The sequence below is a fragment of the Hippoglossus hippoglossus genome, chromosome 12 (assembly GCF_009819705.1).
Source record: "Hippoglossus hippoglossus isolate fHipHip1 chromosome 12, fHipHip1.pri, whole genome shotgun sequence".
NCBI classification, from domain to species: Eukaryota; Metazoa; Chordata; class Actinopteri; order Pleuronectiformes; family Pleuronectidae; genus Hippoglossus; species Hippoglossus hippoglossus.
The window spans coordinates 16400221-16421400 of record NC_047162.1 but is presented as its reverse complement, the minus strand read 5'-3'; the positions used below and the strand labels follow the sequence as shown (position 1 = coordinate 16421400).

Here is a 21180-nt window from a genome sequence, read left to right as displayed (position 1 = left end):
GTGTAAGCTCCCAGTTTATCTCGGTGAAGGAGCTGAAAGCAGCTTATTTAGGAGGAGGATTCAGATCAAGGATGCCTCGGGGGGGTGACTCATCTCAGGTGCATTTACTTTAGTTCAGGTTGTTTGAACCTGGTGAAAACAAGTAATTACACTGAGCGTGAAAATGATTTTTACACTGCTACACTGATGTTTTACATTCATTTCTTATGTATATAATGTACAGAGTACTAGAGCCATATGGAGATTTCTTTGAATTTAGAAGAAAGTCGTAATATTACAAGAATAAAGCAAAAATGTAATTAGTGAAATGTCACAATACAGCAGGAATAAAGTCCCAATGAAAAGAAAGGTGTAATATTACAAAATAAAGTCGTAATTTAGAGAAAAGTTGTGATATTACTAGAATAAAGTTAAATTAATAAAGAAAAAAGAACAAAAACATGTTAAGTGGCTCTAACACTTTGTTGTACTGATGTATTATACTGAACAAATTGTACAGAATATCACCAAGTTAACCCAAAACCAAAGAAAGTTACCTTACTTAACTTGAGAAAAGACACGTGAAAGATTGATGGAACAGAAGAATATAGAAAAAAGAGGATAAATGATACAAACAGGTGTGGAAATAGAGAAAAAGACATAAGACAAAATGCATATTGGTCTATCAATCATATACGTGTGCACCTGTGTTTCCATGTGCAGATCTGTAACCTGAGTTCTTGGAACAACACCTCTGCGAACCATTGACGTGCATGATAATAGCGCTGCAACGTAAGAACCCCTGAGCAGAAAGAGCTTTCATCCCTGGAATTCTACAGTGGACAGATTTGCTTTTGCCCTCAGGGAACCGGACCCACAAGAAACAGTGGGATACAGTAACATAAGCAGGTGAGCGATTATGTCTGTCTGACCACAGATCAAACTTGAACTGCTGCGGGTCGGGCCAGAGGCGTTTCTCTGGGTCACGACTCTTTTTGTCCTTCCTGTGTCTCTGAGATCCTGTTCAATTTACTACCGTTACTCAAAAAAATGCACAAAAAAAGCTTATTTATTGCAAAAGAAGCTCATTCTCAGAAAGACATTTATCAGCTTCTAAAAAATCTGCATTGAATTGAAACTGTAATACGTAGGAGGGCAGATCGGTTTCTTTAAAGCAGCACTTTCCAGAAACGAAACAATAACCAGAGGTTTTCATGTATTAAATAACGCTCCAACAGGTGTTTTCCAGTGTTGACTTACAGCTCTTGGTTATGGAGATCTGAACACTGATCATTTATAACCCCCTTTGTTTTTGGCTCGGAGAAACGATTCCGTTGGCTCCTGTGGATTCAACCTTTTTCCAGACTGTATTCCTTTTGCCACCTCGACTTATTGTCAATGACGATACGTGAATATCACACACACACACACACACACACACACACACACACACACACACACACACACACACACACACACACACACACACACACACACACACACACACACACACACACACACACACACACACACACACAAAGAACTCACATGCTGCCACTGGTCCCGGATGAGCGGTCGGTACCGGAGGAAGTACTTCAGGGGGAAGTTGTCGATGTCGGGCCAGGTGGCCGGGCTGTGCCAGGATACCTCCAGCCTCCGAGGGTTGAGACGGATCGGGGTGGCCGTCACTCGCTCTGGAGGATCTGGTTTGACTGTGGGGGGGGGGGAACAAACAGCTCAGATAAGGAGATTTCCAAACACGAAGTTTAACGACTATATTAAAGCAACAGATTGCCACATTTCAAAGTCGCAAGAGTGATTTGTTACAAACCGCACGTTGATATTCCTTCACACAAATGTGTTGTTTTTGATTAGAAAGACGCTTTATTATTGTGCGGTTCTGGAAATCGAGAAAAAAACCCATCCTTCGGTTGAAGCAGTGGCCAACAGAGATTGGAAGCATCCCCCGAAGATCAGAGCAGCTTGGCTCAAGGTTCAACACATTTGTCTCAACCCATCACAGCACAGCACACATTAACTAATGGACGGGGAAGTGTGGAAAATCTTTCTTTCTTTTGATTCCCTTTAATATTCACTAACTTTGGGGCTCAAGGCTTCAAATAGTTGACAGAAAATCTGAGTTCTGAACAAACCTGGGGCAGCGAGTTTAAACAATGAGGTAGGAGAAGGAAAAAACTTGAGTTTTTGAAGCTCTGCAGAAACCTTTCCTTGTGTTGCTGTACATTTTCCTGTGTCGTGGGTTCAATCTCTCGGTCTCATTAAACTCACGGTTCAAGAACCTCGGCTGAGCTTAACCTCATCATAACATTCTTCAGACTATAATGTCGTAGATATCCATGTGCCTGTTCCTCGTGCCTGTTCCTAACCAGTATTTCCTTTTCCTGCCTTCAGCCAGCTGTGGACGTTCGGCTGCCTCAGCTGTGAACCTCCCTGAATTCACTCAAGCTGCAATTAATGGAGCGAAGCTTACGAGCTAGTTCAGGAAGCCGACTCGAGCTGCACTGCTCCAATCATGGGATATATCTCATTCTCCACAATCCTCTATAATACAAACCCTCCCAATTTGTCAGTAAGCTGCAGAAATATCCCATCAATCCCTTTGCTTGCAGCTTCAACTCTTTCTTCACGATTTATGTTGACCTGCATTGTAGCATAAGATTCAGGAGGTGTTATCACTGCACAGTCTACAAACATAAAATTTGGTGCTGTACCCAAATATATTAGATGCAACGTTGCACAGAGCGATTTGCAATAAACCTATTATTATTAAAATCGCTCTTTCTGCGGAGAGAGAAAAGTGGATCCAGGCAGAGCGAAGCCAAAGTGAAGTCCGAGGAGACCACGGAGCAGAAATACTGCTCTTTGTTCACATCAAGCTTTGTCCAACACATGCAAGCAGAGAACAAAACTGAGGGAAATCTGTATGGGCGGGATTTCCCCAAGGCTTTTAAAGCATTCATCTGACTTGAAACACAGAGCATTAGCTTTGTGTTGCATGAGCAATGGACACATCCTCCTCTTTTGATGACCTCTGGGAAGGCACCTGAAATCTGACCAAGCACAACTAATAACACTAAAACAAGAAAAAGACCTTCTCCTGCACCGAGAGTTTGAAATCTACAGAGACAACGGGAGTTTAACTTCACTGACCGGCGCAGCTTTTAAAAGGAAACAGTTGGACGACGGTTCAAATGTACAACTGATGATTCAAAACAGGAGAGACTTTCAAAGTATCTACAAAACTTTAAGGAAATACTGCACGAACATAGACTTTCGCCATCTTTTGGATTAATTAAAAACATGGGGATAAAAGTTAAAAGATGTTTTAGCCCAGGTAAAAATAGAAAAAAATTATAAATAATACAAGAAAGTTGTGTGATCATAAGAGTCTCATTTTATCAGATCCCAGATCTATTCATGCTTTGGTCTAAAAACGTCTGTCATGCCTCCCATGGCACTGTTTATTCTAATTTGCGTCCACATCACTGCGGCTCTTTCGTGGTTTAAGCGTCACGTTGCAAACAGTCCCCGTGACCTGTCCTTCTCTTGGCTGGAGATGTAAGTGAGCAGGTTTACTTTATCTTTCAAATGTTTTATGCACCGTCTGCTGAAAATGGAACAAGACACAAGGAGGCGGAGCGACTAATCTTTCTTCCCAAAAAGGAAAAAGAAAAGTGGTGCAAACTTGTCTCATAGTGGCTGAGATTATGCAGCAGAAAAGCGATAAAACATTGTGAGATCTGCAAAAGCTTAATCTGCATGTGGAGCTCAATGTACCAATGCGTGTCTGAGCTCATCCAGGTTTTTCCTTCTCTCTGGTTGTAGTGTTTCTAAATCCATTATTAGCTGCCATCGAGTTCTTTTACTTAATGCATCCAGGTGTGACTGCATGACAAAAAAAAAGGATAAAACTCTGTAGCTCCTCTCTCACACCTGACCGTCAATGCTCTGTAATAAATAGCTTTTTCAAAAAGAACCAAAAAATACTGGATGATGACGTCCATCAGTGCACTTGAACAAATGGGAAAAATGGGTAGAAACAGAGTGTCAGGATCCACGGAGATACCTCACAGAATTACTCAAAAAGGACAATGGAACAAAAAGGTTTTCAAAATAAAAAGTCTGCTCTTTAAGAAAAAGCTGTAATATGTGATGTAAGAGCAGCATATTAATGCTCCTCCATTCACAATGCCCATGGTTTGTGAACAAAGCTGATATATATATAATTTAAAGTGTTAAAATCTTCACTATGTTTACATGGACACAAATATACTTATATGAACTGAATTAAAACATTTTCTAATTACCTCAACCTGTTCGAGGTCATACTTGGAATAAGCAATAATCATATTTAGACAAATAATATTCAATTATCAACCCATTTAAACACCATAATCAAAATAATGAACATTTTCCAGGTCTCCAGCCAAATTCAGTGCAGTTTTCTAATGGACGAATGTGAATTAACGTGATTCCATCAACTTTCTTCATGTAAATATTGAGTCTTAGGAAATCACAACAACAGCATGAAGCATGAAGCACTTATTAATGATCATAATTACTGAACTTCTACTTCTCATGGCAAATATAGATATTACGCAACTAGTTTAGATCAATTTACCACAAACAATCGCTTGACATCCCTGGAAATGAAACATTACACAATCTTACTCTGTGTTTTCAAGCAGCATCTTGAAACTCTGACAACAATCTGACCTCCAGCTTGTGTCGTTCATTCCCTTGAAGCAGCTCTGCAGGATTTGGGTTCTCTTGGGTTCTATGTAATTGCACTACTGCTCTTCAGAAACCTTCTGCTCTCCTAGAGACATTTGCACTTGTTAGGTTTTATACATGGCAGCAATTAAGTTAGAATGACTCCACACCTCCGCCAGGTCCAGGAGGGCTTTTTTTTTTCTGCCGATCTCTGACCTCCTTTTGCGGGGAGAGTCTGCGGGAGTCAGCAAAATATCACAACATGCTCATTTTCTTTTTTCTTCTGCTAAATGAATAGACCTGAATAACAGATCAGCTCGTAAGTGAAGCCTGGAGATTTGGTTGCGTGAGGAAAACAAACTTTTAAAATCTGCTTTTTACTGACTCCTCCAGAGGCCGGGCTCTTCTTTGTTGTTTTCCCACAAAGTAAACCTCAAATGAACACAATCACTTTTTCAGTGTGAATTAAAAGGTTGAAATTCAATCGAGGTAATGATGCTGCTTCACCCTTTTCTGGAATTAGGTTACACTCTATTCATTAAATCCCAGTGAATGTGAAACACGGCACCAAATGACAGCCGGTGCCCAGGTGGTGTAAAAGTTTTTCTTTGTCGTGTGTATAAATGGTTTAACTGCAGCAGCCTTTACACTTCAGTTGTCGTTTGATCACTGTGACACTCGAAAGTTTTAATCAATCATTTGATGAGTCTGGAGCTTCCTTCAGGGATCTCTTTGTAACTGTACCCGCACACACACACACACACACACACACACACACACACGCTCACACACATGCACACACATGCACGCACAATCTCATCTCATCTAATTTCATCCCAGCTTTGGTCGGATGAACAAGGACAGTTGAGAATTGTCTTACTCCCACTCAGAATTCAGAAGTGCACCAGGAAGCATGAAATTGTTTTATTTATTTACGATCTGCCTCGTTGTCCCCGAAAATGAATGTGACTTACAACCTAGAATGGCATGAGAGAGACTTTTAACAAGGAGGCGATGAAGAGGAGGATGAATAATACGACGCGGAAAAGCAAAGAAACAGAAGGGAAACGTGGGAATGATGAAGGAGAGACCAGTTTGAAAACATGTTTTTATGAAGTTTTGCCCTTTTCAAACTGTGTTTTCTTTGACAATAACAGGTCTTTTCGTTCTTTTTGACCAATTACAGCAGCTGTGTTGATTTATCAGTTATACTAAAAGTGTTCTTACCTTGCTAAAACAAACCACAGTATTTAAAGCCTGAAGATCCAGATCAGGTTACGGATCCAGGAACGTCTTAACTTTTGTTAAGTTTTAAAACAGTTTTGTTGATTGTCAATTTGTTGCAGATCCAAATAAAAATCCAGAGGTAGTGAATTTAAATGTTAAATAAAAAGCTGATTTCTTATTTCTTTGTGGTAATGCAACATTTTATTGTTTTCTAACTGCAAAATTAAGAAGTTTGACAAAGTAAGTGTGAGACATTTATGCCAAAAATATGACATTTTCAAACTTAACCCGAGAACATTTGGTTGATGGCAGCAGAGGGATAGAGAAGGGAAAGAGTCAGAGGGGAAGAACCAGGAGGGAAGAGAATAATAAAAAGTACAAAGTCAGGAGAAGGGCGTGCAGGGATGAATGGGAGAGCAGAGGCAAAGAAAGGAGCAGTGGGGTATTTTGCTATCACCAATAGTTGTGGGATATTTCCTCAGCCAAGGCGCTAATCCGGCTAGCATTAGCATTTTCATGAGTCCTGTGTCCGGCGCTTGGCAGAGCATGTCACTGCCTCATTTGGTTACTTATATGTACACACACACCCACACATGCACGCACACACACACACACACTCACTCTTTCCTTTTTCAATACACCCTCTCAACCGACTCGCTCGCCACAGTCGTGTTTGTGCGTCATGCACACCCGTATCGCACTCGGGGCAATACAACGGCGCTGAGGACTGCCGGCAGTAACTTCCCTTATCTGCCAAAGTCTTCCTCATTCCTTCTTTAAAATGAATTTCTCCTCTCCGCTGCTTTCCGGGCCTGAGCCGCTTATGAATTCTAAGAGTCTTGCTGGTATTATGTGGCCCTGTGCAGCCTATGAGGGAACAAAAACTTCACAATCTCAACCTGCAGTTTTCTTTACAAGTACTTACCGGGCAACTTTAAAGGGGAAATGTAATAGTCAATCAAAGCACTACGTTTTAAGGTTAATTTTGAGCATTGATTACTGTCACATCCCGTCCGAGCCTGAATTAAAAACGTTCTGCTGCAGGAACAGGTTCAGAGGTGGCCTGGTTATTATCTAGTGCCTCTGGTAATGACCTGGGTGCACAGTCAGTGGGTTTCTCGCTAATGGACAACGCTGCTGTGCTCTTTCAGCCCGTCGACATTTATTTGGCCGTTGAAATTTTGTACCTTTCTTTGTCTTTCTGGCATCAAGCAGAGCTATGTGTGTGCTCAACGAATCTCCAGAGAGGGAACCAGGAGTGAATTAAATCAGTCATCTGTCGTGCAACAAATTTCAAAATTGCTCAGGGGTTGGAATCCTCACAGAGATGCCGTGACACTCGGTATTTTAGTCCATTCCGTGTAGGAGATGGGTCTTAAATTTGTCCCTGACCGTAAAAACCCAAAATCGTTAACTTTAATGAAAAAGGTTTTTATTATTCTGCAGGTTGAATCAGTGAGAAAGAAATATCTCAGAAATATTCAAAATACATTTTTTTCTTTTGAACCTTCGGAACTTTAATTAAACCATTTCACTGTGATTCACTCTGAATCACATTCGGTCCTGAGTGTTACAAGTGTCTAATACAACACCTGTCACTTTATATGGGCCCTCACACGAGAAAGAATAAAGTTGCGGCAAAGGAGAATGAAAGGGAAAACCACATGACACAATAAAAACGTACCTATACTGGACTCCTCGAAGGAGGTGGTGGCGGAGGCTTTCCCCAAGGGGTTGACCGCCGTCACGTTCACTTTGTAAGGGAAGCTGGAGAAGACCTCAGGAAACCGTACGTGGCAGCGGTTCTTGTGGACGGAGTCTTTCTGCACCTCCAGTGAACGCTGGTTGTGTCTGGAGAGGAGAAGGGGAATCAAGGGCAGGGTTACGCAAAAAACTACTTGACAGATTTCTACGAAACTTGGTGGAGGAATTGAACGTGGGCCGAGAAACAATCCATCACACAGTGGTGGATGAATTATTTTGTTTTTAAGATAGGGCAGATATATACGAGGAAATGATTTATGGATCTTGATGAATAAATGTTCGGCCCTGGCTCTACTCTTCTAGCTCAAGTCAATCGTCCAAACTTTGTATTCAAACATTAAAACGTGCTGATTCTACCTCCTGCTACACAGACAGTTGTAGCCAGACTTGACTTTTACTATCTTACTTTGCTTTGTGTACATTGTCTTTACAGTTTTACTTCTTTATTGTACATTTACAAGTCGGCTACATGTTGTCATAATGTTAATCTACATTATGTTAGCATTAATTGTTATTGCAGAACAAAGTGAGATATCAGCGACTTACAACAGAGCTCACAATCACAACTAAAGCATCATTACACTGATCAGGACACACGTGTTTGGTACATGAACTGGACTTCTAACAGCTTACTTTGGTTTTTGTACGTGCTTTTACATATTATAATTCATATTACACATGTTTATCGGCTAAATCTTGTCCAACTTCAAACAGATTTAAATTCGGTCAATAGTGAGTCAGTTGTCTCAAGGGAACAGTTTATCTATCGCAAATAAATGCCAGCAACAGAGCACACACAAGGACAGAGACAGTTCTCTTTTGTTAGGATCTTGAGGAAGAAAAAAAAAACATACAAGGCTTTTGCTCATGGCAAGAAAAACATCAAAATAAGTATCTCTCCACCTGTTGAATGCTTCTTTCCTCCGTGCACAAAAAACAAGCGACCAGGACACTCACGCTGCCACTCTCCCTGCTAATCTCTTTATAGTCCTCTTCCTTTGTGCCTCTCTCTCTCTCTCTCCCTCTGTCCCCCCTGCTTCACTCCTCATTATTATTCACACAGAATAATGCTGCTGTTACAACATTAATGAATCCACCTGCTGCGGCGGGCGATGTGGGACGCTGTGATCTGGGAATATCAGAGGGAACATGACAGAGACAGACTCACTGGGTTTCCATCCACACAGCGTGAATATCTGAGATCTGCCCACTGTCCTGTTACAACGCGCCTGCACCCCCGGTGACACCGAGGGGTTTAATGCAGAGAAAATCCAAACTGATGATATTTTTTAGTTTTTAACTTAAACTGTAAATCATCTTGTTCACATGTTAGGTTGGATTTTTTAGTTTCAATGCAGTGTTTTTCTCTCTGTTCTGTGTGTTTTTTAAATGAATTGGGCCTAAAACATTTTAAAATTTATATCTAATACAGTGTAAAATCCAAGTGAATCATAGTCATCTGTGATTTAACTTTCTACCTAGTATCAAAAAGACTTAAGTCGTAAGGTCATAGGTCGCAGGTGACACCAACATATGGAGAGGACGAAAAGACGACTAAATCCACAAGTTGCACCCGGACACGTTGATAAACTTACTGTACGTCCACTTCGAACGTGGTGGGGATGTACGTTGCGTAGAGCTGGTGCCAGCTGCAGTAGAAGCCTTTAGGGTAAGTGTTGGATCGACAGGTGACCGTGGGCTCCCGAGGCGAAACTACAGAGAGAGAGAGAGAGAGAGAGAGAGAGAGAGAGAGAGAGAGAGAGAGAGCAAATACAAGGAACTGTTAAATTCTGAGTTTCACAAGTATTTCATATAAAACTCAAAGTCAGACAAACAGAAAAGTGACAGTTACACTGATGAATGAGTCAAATTAGTTTGTTTTGACACCATCTTGCTTCCAAAGTTATCAGGTCGGGTCCAACATCACTCAATCAATCAATCTGAGTAAAGTCTGCTTTTAATTAATGTTGGAAATGTAGGAAATGTCGTAAAAGTTCTGTTCACATACTATTGTGTGTATATAAAACTGCTATGACTCAATATCTTCTCTTAAGGATTTTGAACCAAGCAAATCTATTAAATAATCTAATATACTGAAAATATGAAAACAGACGGAGCAGGGGGGGGGGGACAAAGAGACAATTTAAGCAGCATGTGGAAGTGGAAAACGTAAAGGAGACAGGAGGAGGAGGAGGAGGAGGAGGAGGAGGAGGGAGGATGCTGTGTTGAGAAAGGAAGGATATTGGAGTGGTGGAGCAAAAGAAGAATAAAAGAGGTTGGCCGGAGAAAAAAAAAAAAAAAGGAGCGATGTGATGTTATGCCAACTCTGGCCTCCTCCAAGATTAGTGTCTTTTCTTCACAGCTAGTCAACCGCATACTTGTCTACCACTCCCTCTTTCTCCCAGCAGCTTCCTACCCTCTTACCCTTCCTACCCCAATCACACACTCCTCATGTACAGTATGTGTACAGCTGCACTATCAGACAGTCAAGTTCCAAATTTATTATTAAACTAAACAAGATTTATATAAATACTCTATAACTTGTCTTTTCTGTTCCTCCATTTACTCTCCTGTCGTCTTCTTTTATTTTTCTTTGAAGGTTTTTCATTTCACATGCGGTGCTTCATTGTTAAGGGCTCTTTCAGGTAATTTCTTTGCTCTCCGGAGATTAATTCAAGTCTTAAAACTTAACTTTCTACCTTTTATATGACATATTTATACATTTTATCCATCCCCCCCCCAAAAAAAAAATCCCTTCCTGACCTTACAATGTCTTTACCTCATTTAGTTTTTAAAGATCTATGAAAAGCTAATTATCCTCTGTCTCTCGCTTCCTGTTTGGCTACTGTTCGCTTTAGCAAGTCATGTTATAGGAGTGAATCAGCTGCACAAATAGAACAGACTAAAAACAGAAAGCCAAGGGATGTCTTATTTATATATATATATATATGTATCGCTCCCTATACCCATGAATGTAAAGGTAAAAGATAAGACGAGCCAACAGGCTTGACTACGTTATCTAACAGCTAATAACGTGCTGCTAATGTTAGATAAACTTCCCCCGTTGCCTGCTCTGACTCAACGATAATACAGATAATTAAACCTGACTCTGCTTCTGATTCGCCTCACGGTGAAATGAGAGGAATCAGAAGTTTCCTACGGTGAAGTGATGGAAAGCTCCACCCATCTATGTGACTGAGGTGAAATTATTCAGCTCTAAATGTTTAGTTCACTCTCAATATGTCATTATATGTATAATACAATAATAAAAGAAAAACACTTCACAAGGTTTGTTAACTTTCATTGAACAGGCTACATGGGTTTTCACTGGCCCCAATGGAAAGCAGCCAATGAGTAATGTATACTCCTGATATGACCAGTTCACTGATAACGGCTCCATTCAAACAATTTTATTCTTCCTTTCATTTACAGTCGGTAACACACACCGGGGTCGACCCGTCTTTAGGAGCCACTAACCCCGTCATTGTTGCAGACATGGGAAAAAACGACATGAGCCGCTGGGTCGGACAGGATTCGTGTCCCATGTGGGGGAAAACGATATCGGAGCGTGTTTGCACAGCTCACAGCTTCCAGGGTGTGTCCAGGAAAAAGAGGAATCAGTCAACAGAACAATGTTACAGAGACGGGTGTTAGATACGTTTTTGTTTCCAGCTACTTCCAATAGTTTGATATGAGTTAAGAGTGAGAGTCAGAGGTCAGGGGGGGGGATTTCCAAGTTTGTGGTTTTTGGGGATTTCTAAAGTTTAGATTCGAAGCTTGTGTTTTGGAATTTTACTCCGAATTGTTAATCATCAATCGCCTGAATGTCAATGTGGATTTATCTTGGGATGTTTGAAAGTGATTACATTTGCACACATGTTATAAAGTACGAAAATAACAGATAAAATGTAGGAATATACAGTTTGTAGGCAAGTATTTTATTTTTCTACATCAAAAGAAACCACTTGGAGTATATTATCACTTTCCAAAGACTAAAACAAATGTATTTAATAAAACAATATGTGTAGGTTAATGTAAATAATTAAAAGAATCCAATATACACTGTGAAGAAGATATTTCACAGAATTTAACAGTAAATTACTTTTATTAAAAATATGAACTCACAGTTGTAATCCGTAAATTAATAAAAATAGATTTTCCACAAGATTTTTCAACTGATTAATGGTCTTGAATGTTAAATAAGGTATAATTCTATGTAAAACATATTTAGGTTACTGTAAATGTTAAGCATCTTCTGCTGTCACAGTTTTTTTTACCATTTTCTTTTACAATTCTATAAAATTCTAGTCTATAAAATAAAGTGAGTGTCCTGATATTCAATCAGTATCCAGAGTATTTCCAGTGGCGACCAAGTGTCTCCAAAATAAACGTTGAAGAAAACCAGCACAAGAGGAAAGACAATCCTTCGGGGGGGGGGGGAGACTTACAAAGAGCAGACGGACATTTCACTGCAGCATCACGTCTAAGAACCGCTTCTACTTCTGCATGTGTTTTCTATCTGTAACTCTAGGAGAGAAAAATGCGACGCCAGCGGTGCTAAGTCTGATTCACCCACTGTATCTCAAGCATTTCATTCATCACCGATACTTATTCAAATAAGTACTTCGCAGCCTCAGTTTTGGAAAAGCTTATATTCTGTCACTTTTTGTAGTTGCAGCACTTCGTAAATGTGGCGCTTCTTCTTTTCTATCTCTGCCTCTGTCGGTTTAACCTTGGCTTCTGAAATTCTTCTTTTGGATCAATAGTCCTGACCTTAATTTGAGGAATCCTATTTCTTTTTTTTAATTTATGGCTCTATGAAGATGAATTCCCAATAAAAACATTTCTGCAGCAGCTTTCTGTCTAATTAATTCATGATGTGAATACGATATTGCTGCTGTGTCTTTTGTCCACGGATCCTCTCAGTGTGTATTTGGTCAAACACACACACACAAGCCTACAAATATAAGGCGTGGGCGTCACTGGCTGCCGTGGGGTCACTTCACTGTCACACACAGCTGCGTGTAAGCGGTCACCCGGGCAACTAATTAGCCTGTCAATACAGCCCACAATGAGATGCCAGAGACGACGTCCAATCACACTCAATTAATCACAGAGAGTAATTGGGGCCATCTCAATCAACCGGCTCCTCATCTGAGAGTGTCAGTTAAAGAAGTCACGAACGCACAATTTAGAGCACAACACACACTGGCACACGCACAATGGGAGCTGCAGGGACCCCGGTTTAGGCTTCGTGGAATTAGCAGTAATCAATCAAATGAGCTTATTAGCTACTTGGAGGAGTTCAAAGATGAAAACAAAGGCTGGAGGAAAAACTAAAAACTGAAGCAGTGCAGGCGGGAGGAGGATGAGGGTAAGTATTCGCTCACGTCAGCCATGTTTGGAGCGGATTATTCAAACTCTGGGGTGTTTACTCCTTTAATTGAACTAATTTCGCCCTGAGTGAGTGGCGTCAATCAAAGCAGCGCAGCTCACACTATAAGAGATGTGGTTTGTTACGAGAGAGTGAGAGAGTGAGGTCTGAAGCATCGATGCTAGATGACCGCACGGCATAAAGGTTGAGTACGTACAAGGAGACAGATGTTTAATGCCAGCTGCTCAACATAGGTTTGCAAGGGCGAATCAAAAACTGGACTATTTCTGACAAAGTAGGTGAGAAAAACTTTTTCCAATGCAAACGCTGCTTCTAAAAACAGTTTGATTAACATTTAAAAGACCTCGATTACTCATTAAACTTAAGGCTGAACACTTCAACAGAGACGTGGCTCTCTTCTCTTAGGCCGTCCGTCCTGAGAGATCCAATCGCAAGTGGTCAGCGCCAAGTTCTCACTTCCCTGCTCGATGTGCAAATAATCACGTGCGTCATTTGTGTTTGCAAAGACAGAATGATGTTGTTTGACAGAGTTTACAGATGTGTTGATGGCAGTGTTTGTGTATAAACCGCTATTTAGGGCACCTGTGCACTGTTTTCAACATTTAGCCTTGGTGTGTAGTTCCTGATTTCAACTTGGTGATCTTAATACCAAATCACAGTCATAAACAAAAGTGACTTGTTGGCTCAGTGGCAGAGTACGAACAATGCCACAGGATGTAGAAACATTCAGTGTTTGAACATCGAAGACAAGAAAACAGAAGGAGGGAAATGAGGACGTGATGGGAAAGGACGGGTGTAACCAGAGGCGGGGATGAAAGAAGAAGAAGAAGAAGAAGAAGAAGAAGACGGGACAGTGACAAGAAGAGAAGAAGAGAAAGCACATGAACAGAAGACAGGAGATGAAACCGGACATGATTCTTTCATCAGATTCTACTAAAGCGGCCTTAAAAAAAAGAAATCAAACCACATCAAGTACACATGCACATGAAGCTGCAGCTCACTCGCTTTACAGACAACAAAACATCAAAAGCTTCCTATGCATTAATGAAAATTGATTGAAGGAGAACGGAGCGGAGAGGACGAGGGATAATGCAGCTGTAGGAGAAAACAAATCAAAGATGAGTATAAATATTAAAGACAATAAAACAGTGATTCTAATTAAAATGACATTGTGCATGTTGTCCCCTTTTTCTCCGTGAACCACCCGGTGAGACGACACCTGAGTCGGTGGCAGACAGGACACAACTCATGAATAAATGTTATTTGAATTAGGGCGCTTTCATCATCTGGTTTTGAATTGCTAAATGTTGCATGGGATTTGGCGGACGCCCTTTGTTCGCCCCACGAAACGCACACCTGCACGTGCACGTGCACGTGAGGTGGCTGAGGCTACTTTTGAATGATAATAGGTCACAGACTCAACTTACTGTGGCTCATAAATCATAATGAGAAAAATAGAGTAAAAGAGAGGAAGAGAGACACCATCTATTCTTTCTGAGCCTCTCTAAGCCGCACTCCTTTCGTTTTATCAATCAATATCCAAGATTCTATCAATTATTCATTTCAAGTTTAACCAGGACTCGGCCTCTGGCTCTAATGCGGAACTCTTGCAACCACACACGTTAAAAAAACATCTCTGATTTCAAGTTTCAGACACGGATTTGAAATTCAACATTTTTTCTGTTTCAATATGTCATGTTATGCCCTGTTTTTAGATCCTTTATGTTACAGTTAAACAGCAGAGAAAAGCATTTTCTACCTCAAGAAAGTTATGATGAAGTGTCTTAAGGGATTTCATCAATTAAAAGGGGGCGATCGCTTAAATGACACATGCAACAATATACAAGGAACCTCCATTTTTAATCCTTGAGATCACACGGTACAAATCGTGATGGAGTCTCGGTCTCACACTCTCTTCTTCTTCTTTTACTATTCTAAACCTGTCACACAAAAATTCTGGGTTTTACACACACCCCCACACACACACACCCAGACCTAAGTTCAAGCATCATCTCTATCTTCGTAAGGACAGTCACATGTCGACCCCATCCCTAACACTAAACCTAAACTCTAACCTAAACCTTTAAGCCAAGTCGTAACGCTCCCACCGCCCTTTGAAGATGAGAGGACCGACCACCACGTCCCTTCTTTCCCCAACATGTCCTCACTCCACAACACTCACACTGGTCCCCACAAAGATGGAAATAGAAATAGAGAGAGACAAAAAAAAAATGTGATGAGGGACAATGACATCCAGTGGCCTGGTTGCTGGGCTGCAGACCCTGTGGTAATTGGTATTTGCTTGTGTTGGTCGCCTTCCTGTCGCTTTGTGTGTGCGGCTGTGTTCGTGTGTGTGTGCACGCGCCCTCCTGTGACAAAGATCCTCTTTCGCGAGACCCAGAATTTTTGTGTGACAGGTTTAGAATAGTGGAGGAGAAGAAGGGAGAGTTTCGGCTTAGAGGGAGTATGAGAGAGAGAGAGAGAGAGAGAGAGAGAGAGGACTACAATGACACACCGATTATACACCGACATTCTGCTCTGTCTTTGGCCTTGGTGAAAAAACAAAATCATCAACTTTCCTGGCACGGAGCATCTATTAACCATTTTCTACTTTCACGGAGTCAACTCGACAAAGTCTTTTCTGAGCACAGCTAACAAATCCATCTTTCTCTCCATCCATTTATTAGTCCGTTTATCTATAATGCACATCTCGTTTGGTTTAAAAAATCACGTTTTTCACATTAGGAATCCTTCTGGGACAAACCACATCCTCTTGGAGCCTGTGCTGCTCTGAATGGCAAAACTTGTTTGGGCAGATGGTTTTGGTCTCTGCTTGCATCGGCCTGCCAACGCCGGGCTCCCTGCATTTTAGATTAGCTCGGCCCGTGTGTCGTGGGGGAAAGATTAATGTAAATAAGACTGTGAGGACAAATCTTCGAGAGACAGAGCTGGTGCCTTTTTGTCCAGACCGGCTTTCATGGCGAACGGTAATGTAATTGTGGTGTAATATTTTTATCCCGGGGCTCTGAGGCTATCCTGATGTATGCACATGTCGGTGTGTACGTGGCTGTATGCAATTATATGCGGTAAAGTGAATATGCAATTCTATGTATATGTAATTGAATTCAATGTGCCTGCGTTTTCCCGTAAATGATGTGCACTTGAATGTCTCTTTTAAAGTGTGTGTGTGTCTTGTGTATGCATGCAGCAATATTTTTTGTATTTCTGAAAACTTTACGAATTCGGTAAATAAGAAATAAAGTTAGGTAAAAACAAAGTAATAAAAAAACGAGTGTGTTCCGCATTTGTGTATATTTCTGAGTGGGAGTGCCCCTTATTGCACTTCTATTTGATTACACAGCGCCTCCAGTGTAGTTTCATACAATCGCTGAGATTAACTTACTGACTCAGTGCATGAGAACTGAAACACATGCACCAAGCATTCCTTCCTTTCCTTTGATTCTTTTCTCCCCTCGCTCACAGTCCCTGGGCCAGAGCGGCTCCGAAACACGAGGGAGCGAGCTGCACAAAACAATGATGCCCTGGCATTCCAGGAATGTCTGTGGGCCAATTGGAAACAGCCATGTGTGAGAGATGAATGAATGAAAGGAGCATGAATACCTTATGAGAGCATCAGGAGCTGATAAGTGAAAGAGAGAGAGCGAGACAAAGAGAAACCCTGAGGTGTGTAGGATGACATAAAAGAGGTTGGACTAGATCAATGATCTGTTGAATTGTTTTTCTTGTCCTGAACAATGTTCCCAAAATATACAAATATAAGACCCAAGCTGTTGTAAAGTTGAATCGCCCTTTAAAGAACACTTGAGGAGAAGGAGTTAAGGAGGGAAGGAGGTGTTGAAAGGTTCGTATTGACCTCTGCAGCTCTGCGGGTCAGACACAGGAAGACGACCATTATACCTGGACACTTAAATTCGCCACCGCCCCCTCGTCTGTCTCGCTCTCTCAGACACACACACACACACACACACACACACACACACACACACACACACACACACACACACACACACACACACACACACACACACACACACACACACACACACACACACACACACACTCACTCACTCACTCAGCCACCTGACATCACAAATCTCATCTTGCTCAAAAAAGCTCGGGAATAACGGCTTAAATTTCACAGGAAATAAAACCAGAATCTCCTGCAGCTTCACACTTATAAACACGATCTCACGTCAAACACTTCCTATGGAATCGTTCTGACACTTCTCGGCTGCCGAAGCCTCGGATGGTGAAGGCTGCAGATGTTATGGGAAAGATAGAGTCATCAAGTCACTCAATGCTTCAGAGAATGTGGGTGTGTTCTGATGAGATAGCCCCACTGCGCAATGGAAAGTTTTCAAGTCCCCCAACGCTCAATGAATAATCATTACCTAATGCTCATTGTTTAATATTTCAGGAAAAGAACAAAGTTGCAAAGCTCAAACTGTGAGTTTGACTTTAGGTTCGCTTGTTTTTTTTAAAAGACAACTATTACCTCACAGCGGGAGATCAAATTCCTTCACCGCACAGTATATCCTTTCCAGTTGTTTCTCTTTCCTCTCAATTTTCTACTTCGCTTTCCTCTTTCTCTCTTCCTCTTCCAGTCAGCAGACATGATAATGGTTGATTTGCATCCTCCCGCAACCGGAGAAGGCTACGGTGTCGAATAAAGGAAAAGAAAAAACATCTGAAAGCCGAAAGGCCCTGAAGAAGTATGACGGATTTGGCCTTTTACACAAGTAAACACATTTACTGTGTAGTCAAATTCTTACTTTTCATTCAGACTCTTCTTCTGAGTGTATTTAGTTTAACCTCGGACCTCTGCACAAACTAGTAGCATTGAATCCAGAAGCCTCCGAGAGGCCGGCATTCCTTTCATGCTACTTCATTCTTACCATGTTTCATTATTATTTATCCTGACAGAGCAGTGGAGATAGCCATGGAAAGTTTCGGGGGAACAGTGCCGTGCCACTCATGAGTGATTTGTTCATTTAAAAGTAATCTTCTTAGCGAAACCGGGATTTTAACTTTTCAAGCTGTAGCCTCACATGCCTGGACATTTATCCACACTCTTTTCTAATTCCTTTTTTGGGGGGGGAATCGATGCATTACTGCCGCAACAAAGGCTCGGTCAAGACAAAAGCAGCAAAATAAGATTTATCTGAAAAGTTATGGACTTTAAGAGATGGCTGAGTTGAAATCCATGTTTTGACGTAAGGGATAGAACAGTCTTCTGCTCCATCAGAGCATGGGCTGGTTCAGGATTAATTGTCTTTGTTTGAGGCACCACAGCAGGTCAAGCACTAACAGGATGGGGTCTAGCACCGTGTCATACTTTACTTATTATAGGGTGACACTTAAAAACTTCAGTATCAATCGTAATCATCCTTCACTTTCCGGAAAGGGGTTGTTTCAAGTTATAACCTCTGCCAAGGAGTTCATATTTCTGTTGGTTCATTTGTTGGTTGGTTGGTTTGTATGTCAGGGAGATTACACATCAATGGATTTCCATGAATATTGTTGGGAGGATAGGAGATGGGCCAAGAAGAAACCTGGCGTTGACACAGCAAAAAAGGGCGGATCCAGGGACCTTTTTTAATCTTTCTTTTACATCTGTGTTTTTTTTTTGACCAATTTCCCAGGAAATAAAGTCAGGAATATAAAGGGGACTGACATCCACAAGTGTTCACAATTTCTTGCAGCTTGACTGAACTTAAGGGAACTGTTGGACCTTGGAGAAGCTCTTTGCTCTACACAGGTATGGGTCAAATCCTTAAAAGTCAAATTCCCTATGTTGCACTCAAGGAAAGACATATTCTCATGGGACTTTCCTTCTGCCTCTATTCCACTTGTATAACAACCTCAGCCTTCTTCCTTTTGCTGAAACATAGTGATAGCCAAAGTACGAGTACATCATACTGATGCTGGACAAGCTACTTGAAGAAAGTTGCAGGTGAAGTGAAGGAATACGTAGGAAAGTTGCTGAGGTCGATGCGGTGCCAGCACAATGATGAAAGTAGAAATTGCCACTCCATCAGAATCCAGGCAGTTCCACTAAGCAGTATTCAGTATTAAACCTCGCAAAATTGAAATTTGAGTGTGTTAAAGCTGTTGAGTTGAGATGTCTCTAGCACCGCTAAGAGGTAAAGCTCGATGTCACCGTGGCAATAATAGCCTGAGGCTCTGTCAGAGACGTGTGCCTCTCAGCCGCAGTGGTTGGTGATGGTGACATGAGTGACAGGCTGGGATTGACCAATCCGAGGTGTCAGTCTGCCAAATGCAGAAACGGCTAACTGCCATCACTCACGGAGGCAGAGGAGCGAAACAGGCAGGTACCACCAGGGTCCCCGATGTTTGAGTGGAAACAGCTGACTCTGGTAAATTCAGCTGTCAGACCCGGAGCAGGACGAGACGGACAGAAACAAAGACAGGCAGGGAGACAGATATTAGAAGTGTCTGGCCGGTAAAGCTTGAGGCCTTCGTTGTGAATTCAGCCAGCTGCTGTGCGGTGTGCTGTCTTCTCACATACACCGTATTCTCTTCATGGGGTTATGAGAGGTGTCACGTTACTGTGGAGACACAGAGGGTCGTTCTGCACAGTCTGAGTAGAAACCTTTAGATACGAGTAGAGAGCTATAGATAAAGGCCAACAGGTAGCAGCAGACACGCTGCGACAGCCTGAAAGCCAGCGAGCAAGACGAGAGCACACACTCAAACCAACAAAACTGAGAAACAAAGAAGGAGGCACAGTATTTCATTCAGTTCTCCGCACCTCGGGGCTACTATAACACTGATTCTTGGTAATACTGTAATGCTATTCTAATGGAATGTTTGCACAGAGACTTTACGCCTCATGGTTTCAATCAGGTCCTCCACACACCAGCTGTGCTCTCGCCGATCGAGCCCCGGCTCCAGCCAAGCTGGGAGATCTCAGCTCTTGGCAACTTCGGCTGAGAATAGACATTTTATCTCAGTACGTATCCACAAGGAAAAACAAAAAAGGCGATTATCAGTGCAGCTCACATAATGGTCGTGTCAGTTAGTTAGCTGATGATACAGTAGGTGTGGTGTTGGGGCAGAAATGTCCCATGTGTTAGGCCAATGGACTTATTGTTGTTTATTGCTGTCTCAACTTCCTGTAATTGGTCTGAAAGCCCAAACTATCCAATTCAAACACCGCAAATCATCCGAACTGTGGTTCAGTTTGATCCGGAGTACATTTTGCTCCTTTGGTCTGAGGCACCTTTAACACATTAATATATTTTGGTTCAGACCAAACCTAAAAGTTTGAAGGTTTGTACCAAACAAGGTAAGTTTGAAAGAGCTACTGAAGAATTTGTAAGTAATGAAAAACCAGAGTAAAGAAACCAAAGTACTTCCTTAAAACCTGCTAATGATCGAGTCATCATAGAGTATAGTAACTGTTAAGATTGTGCAACCTGTGTGATGTTGAAATTGGATGCGACCTTTTCCCCTCGGCCGTTGCTAAGTTCACTTCTGCTCAGAGTAGAATGACCTGGTCACTGTGCATCCCCGAGGTGATTTATTGCTCTTCAACAAAGATCAGGCGTCACAGCGAGGATACGACGGCCCGAGGAATTAAGGACATATCCCTCGTAATGCTCCCTAACGTGTCCTTCTGTGACGGTTCCCAAGCAAATAAAGTGTAATTATAAAATTCGATACCCTCGTCCTTGGGGGTTGATGTTCCCCTAAGTTGCCAGTTGTGGAGGACAAGCTGGAGAGCTACAGTAAATTTTGGTAATAAAGCGAGTGGGAGTGGGTCTGCACGGTTCAGTGGAGGAGCAAACGCTGATCTCATTCTCTCAGCAGCGCTCTGGAACAGGCACAAGTGCAACAGGATGCTCTTATCGCACCTTTTCTCATTCCTTTTGAGGCTTGTTTGGATTTGACAGCAAAGACACACAAACACACGGGCCCGAGCCTCGAGTGAGGAGTGTTACCCTGAATCAAGAGTGATGCGTTGAAGCGGTGCAATCTTTCCCTCCTTTCTCCTCCCTTCTCTTATTCCTCCCTGGCTTTGGCCAACTCCACCTCCT

General features: G+C 41.8%; 1 protein-coding gene across 4 annotated transcripts in view; it reads right to left on the bottom strand.

The window, feature by feature from the left end:
• The window catches only part of cntfr (ciliary neurotrophic factor receptor), a 200929-nt gene that overhangs the window by 21033 nt on the left and 158716 nt on the right, over positions 1-21180 (bottom strand). For all 4 annotated transcript variants that reach the window (XM_034601828.1, XM_034601829.1, XM_034601826.1 and 1 more), the window contains 3 exons: positions 9300-9417; positions 7625-7791; positions 1528-1691 (listed from right to left, as the gene is read on the bottom strand). In XM_034601828.1, coding sequence (XP_034457719.1) covers positions 1528-1691; positions 7625-7791; positions 9300-9417 — 449 coding nt within the window. The remainder of the gene's footprint in view (positions 1-1527; positions 1692-7624; positions 7792-9299; positions 9418-21180) is intronic.